This window comes from Artibeus jamaicensis, unplaced genomic scaffold (genome assembly GCF_021234435.1).
Source record: "Artibeus jamaicensis isolate MK-2021 breed Jamaican fruit bat unplaced genomic scaffold, CSHL_Jam_final contig_233, whole genome shotgun sequence".
Classification (NCBI taxonomy): Eukaryota; Metazoa; Chordata; class Mammalia; order Chiroptera; family Phyllostomidae; genus Artibeus; species Artibeus jamaicensis.
The window spans coordinates 19,763,474-19,790,016 of record NW_026521486.1 but is presented as its reverse complement, the minus strand read 5'-3'; the positions used below and the strand labels follow the sequence as shown (position 1 = coordinate 19,790,016).

Below are 26,543 nucleotides of genomic sequence, written 5' to 3'. Positions count from 1 at the left end.
AAAAAAAGACAAAGCTCAAAATTTTAAGTCAGCCCTTGGAGAAAAAAATATATATATATAAATTGCAAGAAGCCCCACTGTCTTTGGATCAGCTAAGCATTTCATTAGAGGTATCAACTTCTTCAGTAGGAGGTAGGATACCAGACAGGAGTTCTGGAGGCAAGAGTTTAGCATGTCCATTCTCAGTAACTTGCTGGGTATAAAACAAAATATAAGCTTGGGCCTTGCATACTTCATCCATAGTGCACATGCTTAGCTTGGAATCATTGCAATGTACCCAGAACCCTAGAGTAAAGCACAGAAATACACCTTAAGTTTATAAAGGAATGTTAGAAATTTCTAGTATAAATTAAAATATGGATTGAAGCAACAGTTTTAATGAGAGTTAACATTTTTTTAAGTTTCTTTTTCAATTATAGTTGACATACATTATAAGCTTCAGGTGTAGGACATAGTGATTAGACATTTATATACCTTACAAAATGATACCATGGTAAGTCTAGTGCCCATGTGGCACCATACACAATTATGACAATATCATTGGCTATTCCCTATTATTGGCTGCACTTTACAGCCCTGTGACCATTTGTGTAACTGGCAATTTGTACTGCATAATCTTTCATCTTTTTCATCCATCCCCCCCTGCACCTGTATCCTATGTGGGAGATAGCAATTTGTTCTCCATATCTGAGTGTGTTTTGTCCCTTTGTTTTTCAGATCCCATATATATTGGTGAAAGTGAAATCATATGGCACCTGTCTTTCTTTTCTGACTTACTTCCTTTAGCATAATACTGTCTAGGTCTATCTGTTGTTGCAAATGGCAAGTTTTGTTCTTTTTTATGGTTGTGTAATATTCCATTGTATTTATGCAAATCTTATCTATTCATCCATCAATGGATACCTAGATTGAGTTAAGCTATTTTTGAAGAGAAAGTATTTGTCTAGCCAATTGACTTCTTTTAATAGAGATACAACTTGGGCTGTATTTACTCCATAATTACCTGCCTTTATCCTAGAAGTAACTTGAAGTTCCTGATTAGTTCACTTGACAGTATCTTTAATTTTTGGTATAATCTTCCCAGTTAATGCTTTTACTGCTTATCATACTACAAAGCAAATAGTGTCCAACTTACTTTTGGTACTTCACTGTTAAATTACCTTCCTGGATTAACTGGGCTTTTTGTCCACACCTCTTTTCCTTTTTATATGTGTGTGTGTTGCAGGAGGAAATGGGCATGGGGCGGGGAGTTCATTCTTTGTTTTACAGTAGGTCGGGAAAGGCAAAATAAAATGTGAAATCTAAATTCAATCACTTTTGACCATGGAGGCAGTAAATTCAAATGAGTTTCATAACCTGAACTCAAAGTTTGTTCCAAATGCCTGTGATCCCTCAGTTTATTACATGCTCTGTTCTTTAGCAAAAAAATAAGTGCACTCAACCAGTAAGCAGAGGACCTGCTCTTGGAAATGTGTCTTTAAGAAAAAATAGAATACTTTCTGACATGTAATTAATGAGATCATCCTTATTATCCCATCCCTAGAGCTCTTAGAAGTCACAACTACTGCAGTCCCAAAGAAAAATACCCAATTTTCTGCAGATACCTTCAGTATTTTCAATAAGCCATAATGCAGAAACATTCTTCTTGAAAGAAAACAAGAGGTCAAGTGGCTTTGTTTATGATAATTTAGCAGCCAATTTAGAAATAATTAGAGCCTAAACTCCAGCTGCCAAGTCTAACCCAAAGTAAAGTACTTTCCCCCCATCTATACCTCCTTCAGAATTATAGCAGTAGGCAGTGTAGTGTCCTGAGCCAAATTCTTTCCCATGGTGCATTACTACAGCAGATAAGTCATAGATAAAACATTCTGGTCTGAGGGATTTCATGGACTCCCTGCAGCAGTAGGGCTCCATGTTTAAAATTTCTTTAAAGTCAACATGAACACCAATCTTCTCGCGGATATTACGTCCTGACCATCTGTGAATAAACCAGGGTAAAATCATTTACTAAATCAAGGGAAAATAACCAGGTACTAGGTTCAGATAATTAAAAAAACAAACGCCTCAGAATATGGAATACAAAGAATAATATATAATAAATAATATAAGGATAAAACCCTTTCAATGATAAAGTTGGTTATAAATGAAAGAATTTGGCCAGAGCCAGGTAGCTCAAGTGGTTAGCGCATCATCCTGATATGCCAAGGCTGAGGGTTTGATCTCCAGTCAGGGCACATATAAGAAACAACCAATGAATGTATGAATGGTCCTTTCTCCCTCTCTTCCTGTCAAATCAATAAATAAAAGAAATTAAATCTATATGTATATATATACACAAACACTATATATATGTGTGTGTGTGTGTATATATATATATATATATATATATATATCTCATATATGCTTATTTACTAAACAGGCCCATTCAGGTTTTAAAATAAATAAAATAAATATTTGCCTTCTGTAATTAGATCATAGGAAGAATTAACTTTCAGAAAAGAAAATTATGGTCCTATGACATTTTCCATTTTCTAACATAAATTCAAGGTATCAAAGGGTTTTTAATTTTTTATTGTCACTCAGCATGAGAAGGGTATCTCAGAAGCTAGAATTTGTTCTTGGGAAATACAATCTGGACCTTACTTTGCCAGGTGTGGAGAAAAAGAAGAACTACACTAAACAGGGCACATCTAATTTCATAATATAAGAAAAAATAGGAACTGTGACCCTTCCCTGTGTGTGAGTGAGGATAACTACCCATTAGTAACAAAAGTCAAGTAACGCCCCTGTGCTGTCATTTTCTCAGTGCGGCCATGCTTCTCAGTACTAAGTTGACTGGCAAGCAATTTTTTTTTGTCACGTATGAGCTGGTGCTATGGAGGAAAATAATGTAATGATATATGGTAGTTCTTCCCAGACATTATAATCCATTTAGGATGGAATTGAACAGACTGAGATAAAAGACAAACTTCAATGAAAATGACGGTATCAAAGTACTAAATAAAACATAAAGACAATAGCAGAGAAGGGAGAAAGGAATATAGACAGGTTTATGAAGGAAAAATGTGAAAATGGGGTAGGATCAGGGGTGGGAGGTAGGGATGGCTGTGGGGGAGATGGAGACAACTGTACTTGAGCAATAATAAAAAGTGGTTTTTTAAATGTGAAAATGCTTCTTAATACAATGTTAAAATAGTATGGAGCTAAAGTAAGACTTGCACATTATATTTTCTGCTGGACTAGGAGTCACATCCCAGTCCTTCCTCATGAACTATATAAAAGATGCTATATCCGGACTTCTGCCAAGATGGAGGTGTAGGTGGAAGCACTGCACCTTCTTGCACAACTAAGTTTAAAAACAACAAAGTTTTAGCAACAAAAACGTAGCCAAACCACAGAAAATTGAACTATCGGAAGTCAGACAACAGCGAACCCTTCAGCCAAACCGGTAAGAGGGGCACAGCCAGCAGCAGAGCGGGGTCGGGCAGGAATGATCCACTGGACCGACCTGGGTGTGTGACCCAGGTGCGCCAGCAGCTGTCAGCGGATCCCAGGTGTGGAGAAGCAGGTGGACCCACTGAGGGCCCAAGGTAGCGGACCCACTGAGAACTAATCTCAGTCACACATTCGTGCGCAGATAAACCAGTGAAGGAGCTAGCAGTGAGATGGAACACACAGGTCCCAGTGGTGTGAAGTTGCAGAGGGAACCACCATAGTCCCTCTCTGACCCCGCCCCCACATATAGCATCACAAACCAGCGACCTGGGTGGCCCCACCCTGGTGAACAACTAAGGCTCTGTTCCTGAAATGTAACAGGCACAAACAGATCAAAACATGGCTCAAGAACAACTCAGAGCCCCAGAGCCGATAAATCTAAGTGACGAAGAAATAGCAAAACTTTCAGATGCACAGTTCAAAACACTGGTGATCAGGATGCTCACAGAACTGGTTGATTTTAATCACAAATTAGAGGAACGTATGGAGGCTAAACTAATTGAAATGAATGGAAATACACAGGAAATCAATAGTAATGGAAAGGAAACTGGGACTCAGATGAAAGGAGTGGACCAGAAGGAGGAAAAAAATGACCAAACAGAAAAGGATGCAGAAACAAGAATTCAAAAAAATGAGGAGAGGCTTAGGAACCTTCAGGACATCTTTAAACGTTCCAACATCCGAATTATAGGGGTACCCGACGGGGAAGAGGAACAGCCACAAGTGGAAAACTTATTTGAACAAATAATAAAGGAGAATTTCTCCAATCTGGCAAAGGAAATAGACTTCCAGGAAATCCAGGAAGCTCAGAGAGTCCCAAAGAAGTTGGACCCAAGAAGGAACACACCAAGGCACATCAGAATTACATTAGCCAAGATTAAAATGAAGCAGAGAATCCTAGAAGCAGCAAGAGATAAGGGGACAGTCACCTACAAAGGAGTTCCCATCAGACTGTCAGCTGATTTCTCAAAAGAGACCTTACAGGCAAGAAGGAGCTGGAAAGAAATATTCCAAGTCATGAAATCCAAAAACCTACATCCAAGACTGATCTATCCAGCAAAGCTTTCATTTAGAATGGAAGGACAGATAAAGTGCTTCTCAGATAAGATCAGATTCAAGGAGTTTATCATCACCAAGCCCTTATTTATAAAATGTTAAATGGACTTATCTAAGAAAAAGAAGATAAAAAAGATGAACAGTGAAAGGACAGCAAAATCACAGTTATTAAGAACCACACCTAAAACAAAAGCAAACTAAGAGGACAGCTAGATCAGGAGCAGAACCATAGAAATGAAGACCACATGGAGGGTTAGCAACAGGGGAGCGGGAGAAGGAGAAGGGGGGAGAAGGTACAGAAAATAAGTAGCATAGATGGTAGGTAGAAAATAGATAGGGGGAGGGTAAGAATAGCAGGGGAAATACAGAATCTAAAGAACTTGAGACGTGGTCATAAACTAAAGGGGGGGAATGGTGGGGGAGGGGGTGTGCAGGGTGGAGGAGAATGAAGAGGGGAAATAGAACAACTGTAATGGCATAATTAATAAAATATATTTAAAAAGTAAAAAATAAATATAAAAAAAGATGCTATATCCAATGCATCTTTAACTTTAGTGAAGATGGAAGAGCAAGCCATGAAATAATGGGACCTGCTTAACATGAGACATTCCTGTCATTCTCACTTTACCATAAAATTCAAACCTTATATTATTTAATTATGCTAAATAGACACTTGTAAGCCATCTAAATAGAAAATATTCATTCCTATTGATCAATTGGGTACCCAGTTATTTTTCTGCTGAAATGCAGTAAAATGACAAAGAAGAAGACAACAATTTACCCAGAAATCATAATGGGTTACTTTTGAGGAGAGCGCAAGAGAAAGACTAGGAGGCGCACGCAGAGAACTGCTAAGCTGTTGGAAATATTCCTTTTCTTAGGCGCCTTCAAAGAGTTCCTGTGTGCCAATCCCATTCTCCCTTTCGTCTTTTATTTACCCTATGTACTTTATACACTGGCAAATACAATAGTACTTTTTTAATAGATAAAGGAAAAAGATAAATGTGATAAAATCAGTGTAAACAAAGTCTGAATTAGACGAATCAAGGCATGAAGGATTTAAATTGTTTTGGGCAGAAGATAGAAGGAAATGGAGTCAAATAGGTTTATACTAAGGAAAGCTTAAAATGCCAGATTAAATAGCAATTACGAAGAACAGGAAGTTCTTTAACAGTTTATAGTAGCCAATTATCAGTTTAAGTAACAAAAGTTTAAATCCTTTTCATTGTTTTTCACAGAATCTCATATATGTTCTCACTTCCCAATGCTCCCTGACCCTTGTTACCTGAACCTAGAACACAGTATCACCCTCCTAACTAATCTTCCTGTTTTTATTCTACTTGATTTTAGGCACAATGGTAGATCTCACCTGACATTTCACTAAACCATTTGTTGTAGACACCTCCCTATTCCTTCCTCCATATCTTTATTCACATCGCTCCTCCTTCTGTTTACACTCCATTCATTCACTTAAATATTTTGGGGCAACTACTATGCACGGAGCTTGTCTCCATTGGCAGAAGGAGAGAAGTAACTAAACTACTAATTGCCGCTAGTGGCTTTCGTCATACCCTGTTATTAACCAACACAGGGTAATGTGATACTGAGGGTTGGGTGGTGCTACTTTTAAACAGGATGGTTATGGAAGTTCTCTCTAAAGAGAAGGCATATGAACTGAGACTTGAATGATATAAATCCCTTATGTCATTAGGCTTTGGGGACATTTAGATATTAGCTAACTCCCCCCTTCTAGTCTCAGATTAATCAGTTTGTTTATAGTTTGTGATATTTAGTATTCCTACTTCATCATTATTTCTGGGCATGTCTTAACCATAATATTCTTGTGAAAAGGATCCTACTTTATATTCCTCAAAGAATATAGAACATTTTAAATTAAAAAGCACTGCCATGATGTTCTGATGATACCTAACTGAAATAACAGCACGGTTAACAGTGATTACCTCTGGGAAGTGGGACTGGGAAGAATGGTGATTTTACTTTGGGCTTTTACTTTACCTTCTGTAATGTCTGAAATATTTAAAAAATATACCCCTTTAGCTGTTAAAAAATTAAACCACAGTCTCACTGGTTTTCAAAGCATAGCACATAAAGTACTTCTCCTTCCTTAACAGTAAGCCCTCAGATTATTTCATACGTATTGCAATGTACAAAAGCCCATGCTTTGATTAAACAAATTTGCCAATTTATTCACCTGACTAAATATATTTTGGAAGTTTGTTTTTATTTTTAACTGCTTTGAAATTAAACTGCTGTACCTTTGTTCAATTGAGCCAAATACTCTAAGTTATAGATTTAAAATTTTTTCATCTATAATATGCTGAATATTAAACAATACAAGCAGAAACTTATAAGAAGAATAATATTACTTAGCCAACCAAAATATGAGGGGGTCTGCTGAATAGCAGCGCATTCCACAAGGGAAGCTAATCAAGTTAGTTACTGAATATGGTGTCCACGGGTCAAGGCTAGAGGCAGTGACAGATTTTCTTCCCCTTAAAATAAAAGGCAGGAGTAGATATAAGTCATCTACTAGCCAAGAATATAGTATTAAAATTTAATTCAGTGTAAACAAAGCCAAAAAGTTAAGTTCTGAAGCACTGTAAGAATAAGAAATGGTAAGTTACAAGTGTATGGTCGGTAGGCAACTGATACTACTACCACTACTAACCTGAATCGTTTGAGATGCAGTCTAAGAATTTGAGGTAGGTGGCAAATCATAAGCTGTTTTTGGGCTTCTGTGAGTACAACTGGTTTTGAAGAAAACTTTCTACGCTTTGCTGTGATATCACAGAGAATGAGAATCAAATTTAAGGAAATAAGGAAAAGATGAGTAAACTTTTAAAATAATTCACACATGCATTGTCACTTAAATGTCTACTGTGTTACAGACATTGTACTGTGCTAGAGAGAAAGACATAGCTGTGCCCTCAAGAAACAAATTACAATAAAAAAACAAAAAACCAAAATCCAGCCCTGGCTGGTGTGGCTCAGTGGAATGAGTGCCTGCCTGAGAACCAAATGGTCTCAGGTTTGATTCCTAGTCAGGGCGCATGCCTGGGTTGCAGGCCAGGTCCCCAGTAACCCACACATTGGGGAGTGGGGTGCACAAGAGGCAATCACACATTGAGGTTTCTTTCTTTTTTCCTCTCTTTCCCTCTCTAAATATAGATAAATAAAATCTTCTGGGAAAAAATTGCCTTAAAAAATAACTTACGAGTTAGTCAAGATAGACAGATATGTAAATAAGTAAATAACTTAATATAATTTTGTAAATAAGGTTGTAATATTTTTAAATGGATTTGGCTCTGTCAAATAGGAAAAGTTAAACCTCTCCCTAAACAGACTTTAATATACTCTTCCTAAACTCTTAATTTAAAAAAGTTTCACAGTCAGTTCATTGATTGAGGCTAATTAAGATACTACAGGGCATGGGTCCTTAAGGAACACCCCTCCCCAACCCTCCCCAACCCTCCCCAACCCTGAGAAGGCAGGTATTCACTAGCTCTGCAGCTGAGGCCTCCCTCAGGGTCTTGCTTTTGCTATTTTAGCACCAGGGCTTAAATAAGTGGAATTCATTTTGTTGTCCCCTATGCTTCTCTGGAGGTCCACCTAGGGATTGCATCCTACAGCTTCCAGCTGGAATATTGGCTACCAAAGTTCACTCTTGACGCCCAGGACCTGTCCTGTAACTTGTACACCAGCTCTGACTGCAGCCATCGCAACACCTGCTTTTCACGTAGGAGGTAGAATCAGTCCACCATAAAACTGTCCTCTAAGCCAGCTCCACTTGCCACCAGAAGCCTTCCTTCAAAGTCTATGCCCCTAAGATCAGGTATCCTCCAGCTGCTGATGAATGTCCTGGACCCATGTGTAGATCATCTCCCAGAACACATGATCCAAGTGTAGCTATACAAGGATGTCAATTCCTTGACTTACACCCTTAATCATTTGCTTTTATGTATTAAAGCAACTTTTTTAGGCCTTTATTTGGTAGGCCCAGCAGATACACATAAACGTGTTATAAAACCATATTCTGCATGCATTCATAATAGTGTTCTACTCCCAAGTTTGGCAATGAAAGCATCTAGGACCCCTCCCATTCATATCCAAGAAAAAATGCACATCATCATACAAATCTGATAAAGATTTACTTTTTTCCCTAACCATATAAATCTTAGGCTTCTTATTAACAGTTTACATTAGAAGCACTCAGAAAACAATGTTAGTATATGTTGTTTTATAAAATCACCAATTGATGTGATATTTCTTCAGTGTAGACTATCCAATGTTTCCTTTACATTACCTTAGAAGTTTAGTATCTAAAGCCCTGGAATCATTTTTTTTCAGATGTGGAAATTATGAAGAATACCTGAAAATATAAACACTAAAATGCCATGTACACATTGATAGAGGAGATAAAGACACCACATAAAGACACAACAGATCTGATGTGCTTTTATACACCATTCCCCTGAAGGATAATCCTTCCCTTTAACTGAAATGGCTATTTTATCTCCCAGTGTTAGGTGCCTATACCTACCTCTATTAGAGACAGTACTGTAGTAGATCTGTTTCCTCCATTAGTAATGTGAGCACCTTAAAAGTGTCTTACCTCTATCCATAGCAACTAGAACAGTCGCTAATATAGAAAAAATAGTAGATGTTTTTAAAATAAATCTTTGTTTTTTTTTAAAGATTTTATTTATTTATCTTTAGAGAGGAAGTGAAGGAGAGAGGGAGAAAAATATCAATGTATGGTTGCTTCTCCTGCGTCCCCTGCTGGGAACTGGCCTGCAACCCAGGCATGTGTCCTGACTGGGAATCGGACCACAGTTGTTTGGTTTGCAGGCCCGCGCTCAATCCACTGAGATATACCAGTCAGGGCTAAATCTTTGTTTTTATGAAGCCAATCTCCATAGCAGTAGTTCAGCAATATATTGTTATCTATTACATAGATGTGTACACATACACACATGGATTATCTATATCAGTGTTTTGGTGGGTAGCAAAAAGACTTAAAGCAAACATTTCTCTCAGTACTAAATAGCATGCTTTCCTTTTACTATACCTCTTTGTTCTGTAATTCTGCCGCGCATATTAAATTTAAACTTTTTAATTTTATGAATCTATTTCCATAACTGCTATGTAAGGAATTTTTCCAGCTTCCTTTCATTTGTGTTTCTCTTTGCTAATCTTAGAAAAGCAAGGAGAATATAGTCTCTACTTACAGTTACACTGGTCACATACGTAAATTTTTCCTTCCAAAGCTTCTGCTTCTGTGAATTTGGCCAACATTTCAGTAACCAGGCAAGGCTGAGAAGCAGCATCTTTTCCACTGCACTGGTATCTTTCAGGAAAGTCCAGTGACAAGTCCCAGAAAGGTTCTATTGTGTTTGACTTGTTGTCACAGGCGAGACATGTAACCTGCAAATGAAAATATTAGTTTCAGCTCACAATCCTCCTGTCAAAACACTTACTCCTTTCACTAGAAGTCGCTGCCAATAAAAAAAAACCTCTTCTTTTGAAAATGCAATATCAGAATTCTGAATAATCTGCTTTGTATTATTTTTAGGCAATTTTTATTATAATTTTTTCTTCCAAAACACTGTCATTAAACTAACCATCATACATTGGTGGACTTTAACTACTAGGCATTCAAAAAGCTCCAAGGACTTTAGTCAAATCTGAATTTAGGTAAAAAAGCAAACAAGCCCTGGCTGGCAAAGCTCAGTGGATTGAGCACGGGCCTGCGAACCAAAAGATCGCTGTTCGATTTCCCGTCAGGGCACATGCCTGGGTTGCAGGACAGTTCCTAGCAGCGGCCAGTTCCCAGCAAGGGATGCACCAGAAGCAACCATACATTGATTTAAAAATAAAAAAAAGCAAACAAACCATGGACTCATTTAATCAGATATACATTATGTGTGTGTGTATATATATTTATATATTTATATGTATTTAATTTAATGTGTTTGGATCATTAGATTTGTAGTTCTTTACCCTTTTTCCTTCCTCATCTTTCACTAGTAAACTTTCTTTTCCCAAATCCTTATTACCTGTTAACCATGATACAAGTAAAATACTTTTAGCATATTTTTATATATGCTAAAGAGTTTTATATGCAGAGGTATATTACTGAGACAGATTTTGAAGCCCTACCAACTGAACTTCAAAAGCTAGCAATATGACAAATAATGAGGTCATACTCCCACTTAAAGCAACATCACTACATTAAAATCCTCATCAAAATACAGGTTCCAGCACAAATAACACTCCTTGTTTATTATAAAATCTTTTAATACAAAATAATAAGCATGTAATTCTGTAACATAACAATATCACACTCAAGCACACCATATGACATTTTAGGTGAAATGTTCAAATTAAAACTATAAATTATCACACCCATATTATTACCCTACCAACCACACTCAAGCAGGCCTTACTTCTGCTGGACCCTGTCTGTATAGGAACCACAAAGAATATGGGCAGTTCTAACAGCTTATATAGGAAATATAGTAATTGAAAAGGGAAAGAATAACAACTTGAAAAAGTGAAGAATTCAGCAGGATTTAATGCCAACAAACACTGAAAATAATTGAATACAGACAATACAAAATACAATTGATGCTTGAACAACATCAGCATCTTCCAATTTGTTTCCTACTGGATTAAACCCTCCTTATTTCAATCTCAGAGAATGAATATAATAATATGGTTAACTTAAGAAGCTCTGTTTCCTAACTTCCTCTCCCCACAAAAAAACCTTTTACACAATGGACATACAACTGTCCACTGATTTATATAAAACTACCTCCAATGATTTATGAAGGAAACTGTAAATAAGTGAACTTTTACATGTTTGTAAAAGTGATTTTGACCTGAAAACAGTATTAGCTCCAACACACTAGACAGACAGGGAATGTACATTTTTTAGGCTTCACTGTACAAAGTCCCCACAATGAAAATGATATTTTAAAACATCCATACCTGACTAAGAAGTTGTCCATGAAAAATGTTATTCACAACATTCAAAACCTGTTTGATAAGTTTCCTTTGAGAAGTGGGGATGAGAGCTAGTAACCTGGTACCAGTTGTCTCCAGTTCATGCTGTACTTTATCCAAAAGTTCACAAAGAAACTCCTGAGCATCTTGTTGGGCATAACCACGAAAGGCAGGAATTAGTCTCCACACTGAGTGTAGCATAGCAAATGGTGAGACCAGGGTCCACTTTCCAGACCACATGACTTGGAACAAAGTATGCAATTCATGACAGAGAGAAATGTATTGTGAACTTGACTCCCTTGGCTGAATAAGTTCCATCTTTCTACTCTTTGATGCTCCACCACTTAGTCTAGATGATAAACTTTGGTGTCTAGAGTAGACAGACCTTTTAACTTTTTCTTGGCATTCATTCATTTGATATACTGCATCTGTAATTGGTGGATGCTTATAAGATAATTTTGTCTTTTCATTAGCCGTCACAGCTAACCATTGGTTCAGATCAAGTTTTAAAAAACATTGTCGAAAAATAAGTAAATGACTCAACACTTGAAGAACAGAGTTCATATAGCAAGTGTTTCCCAAATTTCTTAATCCTGTTACACCAGGAGTTAAAATTGGCCTTCGTTTCATTGCGGGGTCACTGGCTTTTTTCAATCTTCCATCTTTTGAGGTAGATACCACTTTATCTTTTGCTGGTGATGCTGGGGTTTGGAGTGGTTCTTCAACAGGAACTATTTCTATTGTGGACAGGGCTAGACCTCGCAAACGTAGACTCTTTCTTGGGAGCATATTTTCCAGTTCTGCTTTGACTTGATGCTCTAATTCTTGCCGTCTTTTCTTAACTTCTCTTTTTCCTATTTTACCCTGAAATGGCGCTTCTTGCCTTTTTCTTCCAATGGGTGATTGTTCAAACCAAATTCGAAAGATTTTACCCATCAGGATCCTTCTCCTGTGCCAAAGAGCAGTATACATTTGATCTTCATTTTGAAGCAGGGATTGGGCGCCATCATGTAAGAGATAAGAATTATTACTTATACCCATAGATCGTAAAACCCTTCCACTACGAGTGGTGCGGTGATAATTTTGACTTTTGATTGCACTTAATGTACTTCGTAGTAACTTCAGGTCTCCACTTGCATTATCATTAAGAACATAATCATCACAAAGGTAACAAAAAACATACATGTCATTCACCTCTAATGCAACAGGATGACTGCTTTTTTGAAAGTGCTTGAGTGCATGTTCTTCAATATATCTTCCACAGGCAACATGGGGACAGCTAAGGCAGGCCCAAGCGGACTCAGTCGTATTGCAGTCCACACAACGCCATTTCTGAGGGTTGAGAATGGAATGGTCTTCCGCAAGCTGCAACTGTCCTATGTGTTTGCACTTATCCATTGTTAACATTTATTTAGTCTAGCTGAGAAACATAGTCCAAATAAGTCTCTGTTCACACATGAAGCATCTGAAAACTAAGCAAAACACTATCAATTTTAATAAAATAAAAACAAGAAGCCAGTACTTTTCTTTTTCGTAAGTATTTTTCCAAAAATAATCTTATACATTTGTTTCCACTATTCAATTGCTGGGCTGCCTGTCATAATACCATAAGCATCTCTCACATTTCCCTAGCTGTAGACTTCTCCAATTTCTCATCCAGCTTACTGTGAAAGAACGTACACTTCACTTTACTTTCAGAGAGTTCTAAAAACTTTAAAAATTTTCTGCCACCCTCTACTGGTGAAGAATGGGTAGTGACCACTTTTCACTGAACTACAATGCGCCAGTTGCCCAATAGTGTGAGGGCAGTCTAAGACTGGGACTGGCAAGACCAAACTACATCTCACTAATGTCTCCATTCTGAGACTCTGTGTGGAGTTATTAAATCACACTCCTAGTTGAAAAGCACGAATTTTGAAGCAGTACCATTTACGTTGGAATTCTACCTCTGTACATACCATCATATGTCTGATTTGAGCAAATATTTTTTCTCTAAACTTCATCTGTAAAAAGGATAAAATCATACCAACTTTGAATTGTACAAGAATTGAAATAACAAGCTATCTGACACACAGTAAATCCTCAATAGATGGCAGCTATAATGGTGACCATAGTGAATAAATCTTAGTATTCTCTTTTATTTAAATAAATAATATTTAATAGCTTAATTACCTTGTTATGGTTGGTTTTACATTATTAAATCCATAATGACCTATATTTTGTGGTTCTATAACCTACTCTGATTTGAAAGACTTGACAGCTTGCTTTAGGACCAGAGAAAGACAGAAGGGGAGTGAACGCCTTTGTGTTTGAATAGACTGTCAGGAATGTGCAAGAACATGTAAACAAATAAAGAGAAACAGGAAAAATACAAAGTGGATGGCAATATAATAAATTTTTACATTCTGGTAGATCTAAGCATTATGCTAAAAACAAACACACACACAAAGCCAACATAATAAAACAAATAAAACCTATATAATTATGACATCAAACTTGTTCCTTTATCAAATAAAGTGAGGAACATTTCTGTTACAGGTACCTAAAAATAATGAACTGAAATCTAGTTAAAAGTAGGAATCACAAGACAACATTTTCTTTATTGATTTAACATAAACTGAACACAAATTTCTGGTCACAAGTGGAGGCCTAGTTACAAAACACTCAAACCATTATATGTAGCATGATGAATACTTTAATTTTTTTAGGGCAGCCAGACAATATAAATTTCAGTGGTACTTGTGGGTGCCATTTACAGAGCTCTAAGAAAACTGCCAAGGTAAAGTTAATTTTTGGTTCCTTTCCACCGCTTTTCTTAACTTTTACATATAGGGCTCCCTGAATGTGGACTTAAGATTGACCATTCCAATATTCACATGTATACACATTTCAATGACCTATTTTAAGTTTGCTTACCTTTCCTTAAAATTTCCTGAGGCCCCAAATCTGGTCAAAAACAGTATTTTATTAGAACTCCTAACATTCAACAATAGTTGCTAGAGGCAAAATCAAGATATCAGTGATTAATATGCTCCATTATCTAAAACGTTTCCAAGTACTTAGACTAAAAATCTTAAGAGTCATTTTTGACTCCTCTTTCACTCTCCCCACACCAATCGTTCACGAAAAATGATTGGCTCTACCTTCAAAATCCATCTAGAATATGACTACTTATTACCTCTACTACTACCGGCTAGTCCAAGCCACAAATAGGTCTCACCTAAATTACTGCAATAATGCTTCTAAATGGTCTCCCGGTTTTGATACTTGCTGCCACCAACTGTTACTCTCCACACAGCAGCTGCACATTCTACCTTTAGACTCAGACAACCACAGTCCAGACCTGAAATTTCAGGGGGTCCCTGTTCTGACCCTATGCCATTATGTGAAGTCAGCAGTCAAGGGGATGTGGCCACCTGGAACCTACACGTATCTCCAACTTGCCTTGCAGACCCACTCACAGGTACCTGGAACCTGGAGAAAAATCCGCAAGCCTGCCTCCGGGACCTAGGGACAATAAAAAGCCACTGAGAATTCTACAGAGAATCACAGGATCAGATAGTAGGCTGCAGAGGGATCTGAACTGCAGATCTAGAGAAACAGGTGGTTAAAGGAGACTCTACTACGCCAGATGTTATAAGGAAATGAAAGCTGTAGCTGTACTGAAGCAAAGAGGTGAAGGGAGGTATATTACTGCTCAACATTGGTTGAAAAAACTGACTTAAAAAAAAAACCCATTCAATATAGAGATTAAGAGAAGAATCTAGGGCTCTCTTTTTCTATCTATGCTTATTTTAAAAGGATCATATAAAGAACACAGATATAATTTAAGTAATTGTTTCTGGCAGGTCAGACGATAATTATTTAACTACTTGAAATGATGAAGAGGAAAATTTTGTTGATTTACACTCAAGGAAAATTATTTTATTCTAAAACTTTAAAGAGGTGGTATGAGTCAACACCTTGAACAACATTCAGAAAAGAAGAAAAAAACTAGAAGGAATAGTTTATATGCATATAAAAAATATATTTTAAACATTAACATATTCTGGGATTATCTCTCAGTTGTGGGACTACAAGTTATTTTCTTTTAATTAATCCATATTTTCAAATTTCTAAAAATAAACATGTTGCTTCTATAATAAGTTTTAAGAAAGACAATGCTACGTACATGCTAAATTATACACTAGCCTCTTTAATCCATCTCTATATTCTGCAAATAAATTCCCTTGGTTACAAGGAATTTGCCTACTTCAATGCATTTGTTACTAAAAATATCTATTTAGATGAGGGCAATGTCCCTGACCTTCCATGGAAAGTGGCCTATAATTGAAGAGCATGATTCCATTCAATGCAAAATTGTGAATAGGGTGGAATGTTGATCAGATGCCATCTCTCTGACAGGCAACACAGCAGGAGAGCAGCATCACAGCAAATGGTTAGGGAGCACACTCTGGAATCCAAAGGCCTGAGTTTAACACTGGGCTGTGTTCACTATGTGACCTAGACAAGTTTATTCATGCTCCAAATACCTCAGTTTGCTGATCTGGAAAATAATAGTGATATTAACACCAATAAGGTTGTTGAGGGGATAAGAAAAATTCATATTTGCAAAGCACTTAGAATAATTCCTGGCACTAAATAATATGGCCCTCAGTACATCTTATGTCAACAATTATACTAACAATAATAATAACATTTTGCTAATTTCTCACTTGTAGTCAGGGTTCCTTCTCAGTCAAATGTGTACTAAGCTCAACTAAGGTGCTGATAATTGAGATCTTAGCTGAGAATTAAGGTCTGACCTCTCCCAGGGGTATTTGCATTTTAAAAGGGGAGTCTCTCAAAAATAAAGTCTTCTTAAAAACCCAGAGAAGTGAAACCAGAATGGTGGAATGACAGATCAGGAGATTAATATTTTAGAGCAGGGGGCCCACTTACCCTGTCTACTTATGAAAGAAATCAGTAGAGGATGGACGGCCAAGGGAGGGCAAGGAGAAAAGCAGGACAGAGCTACAGAGGCAGGCTGCTGGCACTAGAAATCTCCAGTTCGTTCTGCTGCTTGGAGCCAAAGCGCAGGGGCAGTCTCTAGGGTATCTCGTAAGGGGCTTCATCACACAAAGATCTACAAGTTTGGAGGAAAAGGCTGGGGGGTGCGGCTCAGAGTATTTTCTTTACACTTTCCTCTACAGAGTTCAGAACACCTCTTTTCATTTGCTAATCCACTGCTGAGAATCTATTAACTCTGGCCTTAACAGACTAGGTTTGTGATTTTGGCAGTATACTCATTTTAAAGACAGATAACAGAACATTTTTTATTCCCTATGTAGACTCTGATAAAATGTCCCCTATTCCTACATGTAAAGGCAACATAAAAATAGTCAAGATATTTTGTTTTCTTTTAAAAATATTTTATTTATTTATTTTTAGAGAGGGGAAAAGGAGGGAGAAAGATGGAGAGAAACATCCATGTGTGAGAGGCACATCATGATTGGTTGCCTCTTGCATGCCCCCAACCAGGGATTTGGCCCACAACCCAGGCATGTGCTCTAACTGGGAATCAAACCAGTGACCTAGCCCACAGGCCAGTACTCAATCCAATGGGCCACACCAGCCAGGGCTCACAATATTCTGAATGATATCTATATATATTATTAAAATTATTCTAACATTTTCTCATATATTGTAAAAATGCCCCAAACTTAAAATTTCAGTTAATAGCTATGAAATGGCCTTTATAAAAAAACAAGTATACTAATCTGTATTTTAAAGACAGATGATTTATAAATATTGTGAAAGCTTTTTGTCATCTTTTCACTACTTAAAGACAATAAAAAGTTTTAATTTTTAAAAGAAACCATTCAAGCTATTCAAACTTTTCATGTCATATAGCTGAGCAAACATTTTTAGTTTCAAAATTCCCTTCAGCAAATTTCTAAAGTTTAAGAAAATAATTGTATTGAACTAATTGAGTTAGCTTATTATTAAAGCAATTATAAAATAGAAATCTAAAATGACTGGAAGAAGAAGAAGAAGTAAGACTAATTACACATGAAATTTTTAGTTAAAGGTTTATATCACACACAAAAATCAAGTAAGATCACAGATAAAATATTCAACCTATTAAAGTTCAACAGCACAAAATTGCTTATATTTACTGCCCAGTGAAGATTCTCTGACATAAATCTTTATTTACTCATTGCAACATAAATCCAGGCTTTAGCACATTAGCAATACCTTTCTGATCTAATACAATGGCTTTTCAAACCTCTTGTCATAATGAACTTACTTCAAAAATCAAATCTGGATTGCTCACTACCAAGACTCTATCCTTAGCCCTAAACTTTCTGTATCAGTCTCAGACATAATGCAAACTCAGCTTACTATCTACATCTTGCCTTCACAGAATTACCTTCTTTTTCAATATTCTCTTATTAAAGATACTGTATTATATCATTTAAGTACCCAGACTAGAAATCTTTAAAGTTCTTGGTTTTTTTAAAGATTTTATTAATTTATTTTTATAAAGAGGAAGGAAAAGAGAAAGAGAGGGAGAGAAACATCAATGTGTAGTTGCCTCTCACGCACCCCACACTGGGGACCTAGTCTGCAACCTAGACATGTGTCCTGACTGGGAATTGAACTGGTGACCATTTGGTTTGCAGGTCCATGCTCAATCCACTGAGCTACATCAGCCAGAACATTTTTGTATTTTTTTTACATTCTCCCTCCCACATGTTTGTCACCAATGTATGTAAGGTTATCATTCCCCAAGTCTTTATTCCTTTCCATTTCCAGAGCTATTATTCTCATTATGGAGTTCATTATATCATTCCTGAACTACAGCAGAAATCTCCAAATTGCTCTTCTATCATCTGAATTCTCACTCTCTTCCATAGCACTATCCTACCAAAAAAGACTTTGAGCATTTAACTATAGTACTTAAAAATCCTTTGTTCTCCTGTAGTCCAATAAAGCAGTAGATTTTTAACTTTGACTAAGATTCAAAGAAATTTTAGATTGGGTTATAGTAAATGTGTGTATATACATCATATGCATACACACACCTGGAATAAAAGTTTCATAAACAATCCTTATAAGAATAATGTGTTCTAATATTTCCTATCCTATTTAAAAAAATGCCAATCATGATGGCAGTTTGACAAATATGGAAATGAAATTATACATTCATCAGTCTTGCTTTCAAAATTCTCCAGATTCCAACCTATCTTGTTTTCTCTTATTACATCTTTGTGCACTCCAGAGAAAAAAATCATTCCAGCTCATTTCCTGAACTCATCATTCCCTCACCTCCATTTTTTACAAATTTATTCATCCTCCAAGGCCCAACTTCTTCATATAAAGTATTTGTAGTTAAAAAAAATCTCTTTTCTTCTAACTTCCTAAAGGATCTGGGTGGTGCCAAATATGAATCCCTGTGTTTGTGTATATATACATCTTTATTCTGCCACCTAACTGGTGGGTGGGTTCTCTATGGTCAAGGAGGGACTAGATTTCAACACTTTTATCACTTTAATAAAAAGAAAATAGTGCTGGTTGGTGTGGCTCAGTTGGTTGGAGCATCATCCTGTAACTAAAAGGTTGTGGGTTCAACTCCTTTGTCAGGGCACATGCCTAGTTTGCAGGTTCCATCCTTGGGCCTGGTGCCTACAATCCCTGGTCCTGGTACAAATGGGAGGCAACCTTCCTATTGCTATTTCTCCCTCTCTCCATTCTGACCAGAAGCAATAAAAAAATGCCCTTGGGTGAGGATAAAAAGTAATAAAATAAGGACTTTATGAAGATCTTACAGGTTTTATAGCCATGTTGTTTCAGGCTACCAAATTCTTGGCACAATTAATCAACTAGTATTAACTGCAGGTCTCACTTCAGTTCTCTTTATTACATTTGTAACAGTTGATAAAAATAGGAAGTTATTGATCACTAGTGCCCAAAACTGCCCTTCAACCTCAACCAAGTGGTTATTTTTCCTCCATGGTCAGTTAAGGCACAGTTTACTGATGTTTTGTGATGTCATTATCCTACTTTTTCTGTCCTTAACCAGAGACTACTATGTGTCTTGTCCCATGTTACATGCTTTCAGATATCCAAAGCAGATTTTATATAAAAGCAAACTGAGACATACTTTCTCATCCCTAACTAGGTGTAGGTTTGCTTTGAAATTTTGTATCACCATATTTAGCCATGTACAATGTGCTCCCATGTATAATGTGCACCCATGTTTTCAGCCCACATTTTCCGGGAAAAAATCTTTTGTTTTAATTTTTAATTCACTTTTTTATTTAAAAAACATGAATTTAAAAACAAAATTGAGAATCATATTCCAGGGTATTACTTTGCATACAGACATTGTTATTATTTTCTAGAGTTATACTTTTAACACATAAGCATAAATAAAATAATTAAAAGCATTTGTATAGATACAGAATTAGTACTACCCATGTATAATGCACATCCTTATTTTTCCCTCAGAATTTTGGGTAAAAAAGTGTCCATTATACACTGCAAATAGTGACCCTTTAAATAAATCATCAAGCTCTAAATATAAGTATTTCTAAGATCTATAAGAATCTGAAAAAAATTGGAATAGTAGTTGCTTCAAAAATTAACATTCTACTATAAATTTTAGTTATTTTCAACATAATGATCTTCTCAGCTGAACACTCCTTTTCTACCTCCGTTTCTTAAGAAGATACTTAGAAAGAAAGCATGAAAAGGGAAAACATAATTTTAAACCTTAGAAGTTCATAGGAGAGGTCAGTTACCAAAATAATCTAGATCCTGTTATCAGTGCAATAAGTAGCACAATTTTCAGATTTTTTGCTTTAAAAAGTATTTTTTGAAAGAAAGTTACTATGAAAAATAAACACATAAAAATAGCTAAATTCATACTAAATTACTACTTCAAAAGTGACACAGAATGAGGAAAATGGCTAATAATAGTCTTAAATATTAAACTATATTTTAAAATCTGAAGACACTAGTATAACATTATCATGCTATATATTATTCCCTTTCATAGCTCACATTTAGTCAAATAGTCATCATAGAACATTTACATTTCATACAATTTCTAGTGTGTCTTATAAGCATGGCTTTATAATTATTAAAGGATTGTTTAAAAGTCTTGACCACAAGATAAATCTAAACTCCTTAACATGGTATGTAAGATCCTTCAAATCTTATATTGTGGCACAATATATACTTTTTTACTCTCACTTATGACCAGTCACTTCCCACATACCTTCTGTTAAAATTTTTATATACAAATGACCATATTGTGAATAAGTTCAATTTTTTTAAACTTTTCATAATTGGGATATGAATGAACTGTGGTTCATAGGAAATGGGTGTGCACATTTTATATAAATACATTCTACTTCAGTTAAAGAAAAACATGTACCACCAAGCAAAAAGTAGAATAACTTTTTAAAAAATTGTTTCATTCATTTCATCATCAAACAACCATCTTTATCACATTAAAAAATACCCTCATGACTTCCCCAAAGAACAGATATTAAAGAGTAGGCATATGTTGAATCTTTATTTTAACAAAGATAATTTTTGTGACAAAACATTTTTATTTTAACAGTTTATTATTTATTTACTTTAAACATTTTTATTTTAACCAAATAACCTAAGCAGATCTTCTAAAAGCTATTAAAATTAGTAAGATTTGTTGTTTCCCATAATGAAAGATAGGAATAAATGGCAATTTTAATAGGAAGCGAACCTTAGGAATTACTAACTACCACAATCTTTATATGCATTTGGATAAGAATGAAAATAACAATGTCCACAGTACTTAGAGCAAACCCTACCCACATCTATGTGCAGTATTCAATTTTCCATTTATTTCATGAAAACACTATAGTGCCCTGTCCTCTTAAGAGATGCTTGTAAAATGCTGAGGGTTATAGTACCTGGTGCATACAAAGGGTTTAATATTTTTGAATGAACAAATGAACACAATGGGGCTCGCAAACTTTCCCTGCTCCCTCTTAGTTATGCTGTGCCTATTATGTGCTTTGGTGCCTCTCCTTGTCAATCATGATGTATATGCTTTCTTTTATCCCCAGAAAGGCCCTAGGTATTCTTTTTTCCTTCAGAGATCTTGTTTGAATCTTCTCATTAAACAATAAAGGATATCCTTTTTTCTCTGGGCCTTCATGTCTCTAACATGCCTCTCCTGAAATGCAGAGATTGAATATATTTCATGAGGTTCTACAAAAAAGCTCCTGGAAAGCAATTTCTGCTGCCAGATTGCTATATTTGATATCCTCACCCATCACTACTTACAAACATTTCATTCATGAGCAATTTTGTTCCAAAATATTTAGCATTAGTGTCACATCATCATACTAATACATCAGTCTACTGCTGCTAAGTTCATAACAATGGGGAAAACATTCACAAAGAGATTGAACATTCTATTATGGTTTCGTAAGTTGAGATCAAATACTTTATCTGTGTAAAATGCCTAGTCTCTCTCATTCAAGTGTATCCACAACTTGGCCTAATAAGTATATTCTTGGACTACAGATAAATTACCTTTTTCCTATGGCATGTAAAACTCCATTAAAAATGAATTATTTACAATAAAATTTTTATGGTATCTGAAAATGCTTTGAAACAATTAATTGTACTTCTTACAATAATCATAATCTTTGCCAGAAAACCAGTATTTGTAGAATCCCATATTTTAGTTACTTGCCACCTATTTAGGCTGGGCCTAATGGCAATCTGTCCTCCATTACTGAATCCACAGAATGATTGGGCTCACATTTCCTCTGTTGATTAGACTCCAAAACCAGTGGTTCTAGCCTTTTCCTAATTTCCCTCAATTAGGCAAAACATGTTTATCTGCCTAAAATTGCAGGAAGGAGAAACACTTTAAAGCACTTTTTTTGTTCTGTTTTTTGTTTGTTTGTTTTTTCCTGCTATGAAGAAGTCAAAATGTTGCCTTTCTTTGTACCTCTGTACCATTCAAATATCCAATTTAACAAACACTGACAAGGGTTTTCCCCTCCAGGTTAAGCAGTCGGGTGCTAGGGGTACGAATAAATTATAATTAGACTCTATCCTCAAACAACCCAATGAGCAGAGAATCCTCTTATGTACCACCAATGCTATAATGCTGAATATGATTCAAGCATGTAGAGGAAAAGTTTGGTAGAGGATATATATATGATACATATAAAAACTTAATCCTTTCTTTTTGTAGTACAAAATGAAAAAATCTGTGAAAAAGAGGAATAAAGGCAATGAGGTAGAAACAAAACATTCCATAAACACTTAACCCAAATCATCAACAGATTTTCTATTTTCAACACTGCAGAAAGTTGTATAACTGTACATTATACTAAACCCAAATTCACCCATCACTATATATCTTTTAAGCTAAAAAACTGGGACAATTAATAGTTTGGATGAAAATAAAACTGATGCACAATCTAAGCATTTTAACTGTCTACAATGTATACATTCAACTATTTGTTCCATATCAGTATATCTCTAAATTGCAATATGGATAGTCTTCAATGAGATATATTGGATTGAAAAATCTCCCATCCATTGAAAAATTAATCGCTAGTACAAAGCTAGAGAAGGAGTGGAGGTGGGGTAGAGAAGCTACATGAGCCAATATATTTTAAAATCTCTTTCAAATCCTGAGACACTAAATTAAGAGTAAAAAGATTAGGGTTCTAAGAATACAAAGTTTTAATCTCTTTTATGACAACTGAATCTCATTGAGATTATTAAATGTTCCATAAACATGTGTTTAACACACGTTTGGCTTTCGGAACTTGATCACAATGAAGTTTTTCCTTGTTTACACCAAATGCTGGTTTTACAGACGACTCAAAATGGAATTCCAGGCTCAATGTTACCCCACCGGCAGCTACTTTCACCCCAGATAATAAATTCAAGTGCAGACACCGAAAGTCTTATTTCCACGCTAATTTCACAACCCCACTTACTGGCAAGATATGACAATTAAGGTTTAAGGAAGGGAGGTGAGGATAAAAGGACTCTCCCAAGACTTGCTAAATTGTATTTTTTTTTTTTTACTTCCAGAATGAAAACTGCAAAAAAGCGTCCAATTAGCAGTAGAATTTACAATTGCTCAAATTGCACTTGAAACAATTTCCGTGTTTTTCACTTTCTCCTTTAGGGATGGGGGTGGAGGCCGGTCCTACCATTTCTTAAACTTGAGCAATCTTTTTTCTTCTCTTGCTGACTCGTTTCTAATGTCCCCGCAAAAGAGCTTAGCCTATTAGCATGCCTTCCCCTAAGGCCGGCGGGAACGGTTCAGGAAGCCGGTATCGAAAAACCCTTAAGTGTCTTCAAGTGGCGCTGCGCTGAGACCCGAATGAGCGAAGGAAAAAAACCCCCAAAACATTCCTTCTAGACCGAGGACCAGGACCACTCTTCCAAAGGCTCCCACGGGTTTCGAGCATCACTTAGCGGCACTCAGCAGGGTTAAGATGCAGTTTTCTCTCGACAGTGTCAGTTCCGCAGGCGCCCCGGCCCTCCTCAGACTGGCGGTCGCGTCTCCTCTCAACGCTCCAGAATCCAAGTCTGGGCACAACTCCCCCATCCGCATTCCCTCCAGCCCCCCCAAGTTTAGCCTTCTCCCCCGCAGCCCAGCGCGGGGTGGCTACGCTGTGTCCCTAGCCACAAGGAACTTGGTCCCCCCCAGTATCTCCGGGTGCTCAACAAGGGAGGCCAGCCACCAGGACACCGACTGGGACACCTCGCCCCGCCCACTGAAACTTCCCGGAGGCGCCAATTCTAAATTCAACGGACACACCGCCTCCTCCGGGCGTCCCTCGGCTCACTACCCCCGGTCGTTCTGCAGCTTCCTTCCCCCCAGCCCCGCTCAAGCCCACACCTGCAACTTGCAGAGCGGAGAAAACGCCACCAGGTGTCTCCCGCCCCCAGGAGCTCCCAGTGGACCTCTGCTCCCGCAGGTTGCCTTGCTCCGCCAGAATCCGCAGCCACTCGTGCCCACTCACCAGCCGTAGTTGAAACGGCCATCTTCGTGCTTCCCCCACCCTTGACACCCGCCCCCCCCCTTCCCCGCCCCACGCGTTTGGAGGCAGCGGCCAGCTGGGTTGGGCGGCTACGCCAGCCTCGGCCAGCGAGACGAGTGTGCGCGTGAATAACTGGGGGCGGGGTCCTGTAGGGGGCGTGGCTTAGCGCCGCTTCTGCTTCAGCAGTGGAGACGCCGCCTTAGGGGAAGCTGTACCAAGCCTTCACCACCGCGCTAGGGCGTACTCACCCCGGCGCCTGGAACTCGAGAGTAGGCAGCAGAAGCTTCTTCCCGCGAGGAGCAGGCTTCGCACCTGTGGTGCTCGCCCGGGCCTGGGAGGGCACAGCCGTGTTTACTACGAGCTTGTGAGCTACCGAATATTCCAGAGCCGTCGTTACTCCGTTGGAGTAATTTACCCGGAGTCGTATGGCCTGACAGAAATGCAGGCCAGTTCTGTTACCTTCAAAATCTGTCCACAGGAACTGGCGTAGACATTTAAGAAAAAGTTTCCGTCCCGAGGAGGCACCTGGGTGTAAGCACAAGTGGCGGTGGCTGTTTAAGCTTGGCTCCCTCAGCCAGCAGTCTGGCCAATAAGGTTCCGAAACGGGAAGCTTCCTGGCGAAGTAAAACCTTAAGGACATGAAAAGGCACCTCTGTCCAAAGTGACCTTGTTCGAAATTGCCAATTTAAGATAATGAAGTATATTTCGAAAGGAAGCAAAGAGAAGAGACTGGGAAAATCTGGAGACGATTAAAGACAAGCCTACAGATACAAGATTAATATTTGGAGCTTTCCCTCGGCACTGAGCTCTGAGCCAGTGGTACCTCCGCTATTCTGGGGAGAATATTAAAAATGAAGACACTATCCTCGTCAGAGGAGCTTGAAGCAGTAGCAGACATGCGCAAAGTTAATAACATGTCACAGTGGAGTGCAGTATCTTGCGATCCATGAGGCAAGCTATGATATTGCTTTTATCTTTTAATCAGCAGTTCTACTTTAGGGAATATTTTTCAATGGTCTGACCTGAAAAAAAAATGTGGGCGCGCAAAGGTCTTTATTCATAGCATTATTTTCCAAACAACAAAAGTTCGAAGGAGAAAAAAATGTCTACCCAAAGGAAAATGGCTAATTAACACCCGGTACATTAACCTCAGGAATTCTTATATAGATAACAAAATGACAATCGAGTGTAATCAATTTATACTTGAATGCATAGCAAATATGTACTTGATTTAATTGCATAAAAGGTGGTTATTCACATAAAGATTAAAGATAAGGAGTGACTTTGTATAGTTTAATACTTCTTCCATTTTTTCTGATATACTTAACTGCATTATTCTTTCCAATTCAATTCTGTCCCTAGTGCATTCCTCCCACTAAAAAAAAAAGCTATTTTGAAATTTTCCCACTACCTTAATTTCTAAGCTGTATGAAATGCATTACATGAGAGCGTGTCTTAAGAGGAAGTAGTTCTGCCAATTAAGTATTTCTGGGATAACAATATAGTTTTTCCTGTAGTGCCTCGACAGCAAAATATAACAAAGGTTAAAATCCTTGCTCTTATTTTAATATCATAAAATCCTTATGGAGGGTCATTGGTCAAACTCTATCAAGATTCTGCCACTTCTAGAAATTTCTATTTTAGAAATACAAAGAGTGTTTCCCCAAGACTCAGGCAATTTAGAAGGCTGTTCATGTCAATGCTATTTAGAATGATGAAAACCATAACCTAACTGTTCAGCACTAGAACAGTTAAGTATGAATGGTTAAGTATATCTGGTACATTCACAGGGCAGGCATATCTCTATATAGCCATCAAAATTCTTATTTTCAGCAGTAAGTGAAGGGATATAGGTCAAGCCAACTCTGTTCTGCCATTCCCAGTCCTGTGACAGTTTCCTTCGTAGAT

The 26,543-nt window shown here is 37.3% G+C and overlaps 1 protein-coding gene across 2 annotated transcripts; it reads right to left on the bottom strand.

Moving 5' to 3' along the window:
- On the bottom strand, positions 1-13,037 carry USP44 (ubiquitin specific peptidase 44). 2 transcript variants are annotated; one of them, XM_037160614.2, is made up of 5 exons: positions 11,563-13,037; positions 9,801-9,996; positions 7,241-7,349; positions 1,773-1,978; positions 1-285 (listed from the first exon to the last, which is right to left on the bottom strand). In XM_037160614.2, exons 1-5 carry the CDS (start codon positions 12,982-12,984, stop codon positions 89-91), a joined length of 2,130 nt encoding a protein of 709 aa, XP_037016509.2. In that variant the 5' UTR covers positions 12,985-13,037; the 3' UTR covers positions 1-88. The 2 variants fall into 2 exon arrangements, with proteins under 2 accessions (XP_037016509.2, XP_053517445.1); XM_053661470.1 differs by lacking the exons at positions 1,773-1,978; positions 7,241-7,349.
- Positions 13,038-26,543: the final 13,506 nt, after the last annotated feature.

Coding starts and splice junctions, on each gene's coding strand:
- USP44 (XM_037160614.2), bottom strand. CDS start 12,984: ATGTTAACAATGGATAAGTGCAAACACATAGGACAGTTGCAGCTTGCG. Junction 7,350..9,800: donor CGTATGTGACCAGTGTAACT/GTAAGTAGAGAC, acceptor GTGATATCACAG/CAAAGCGTAGAAAGTTTTCT. Junction 286..1,772: donor CTGCTATAATTCTGAAGGAG/GTATAGATGGGG, acceptor GCTTTACTCTAG/GGTTCTGGGTACATTGCAAT.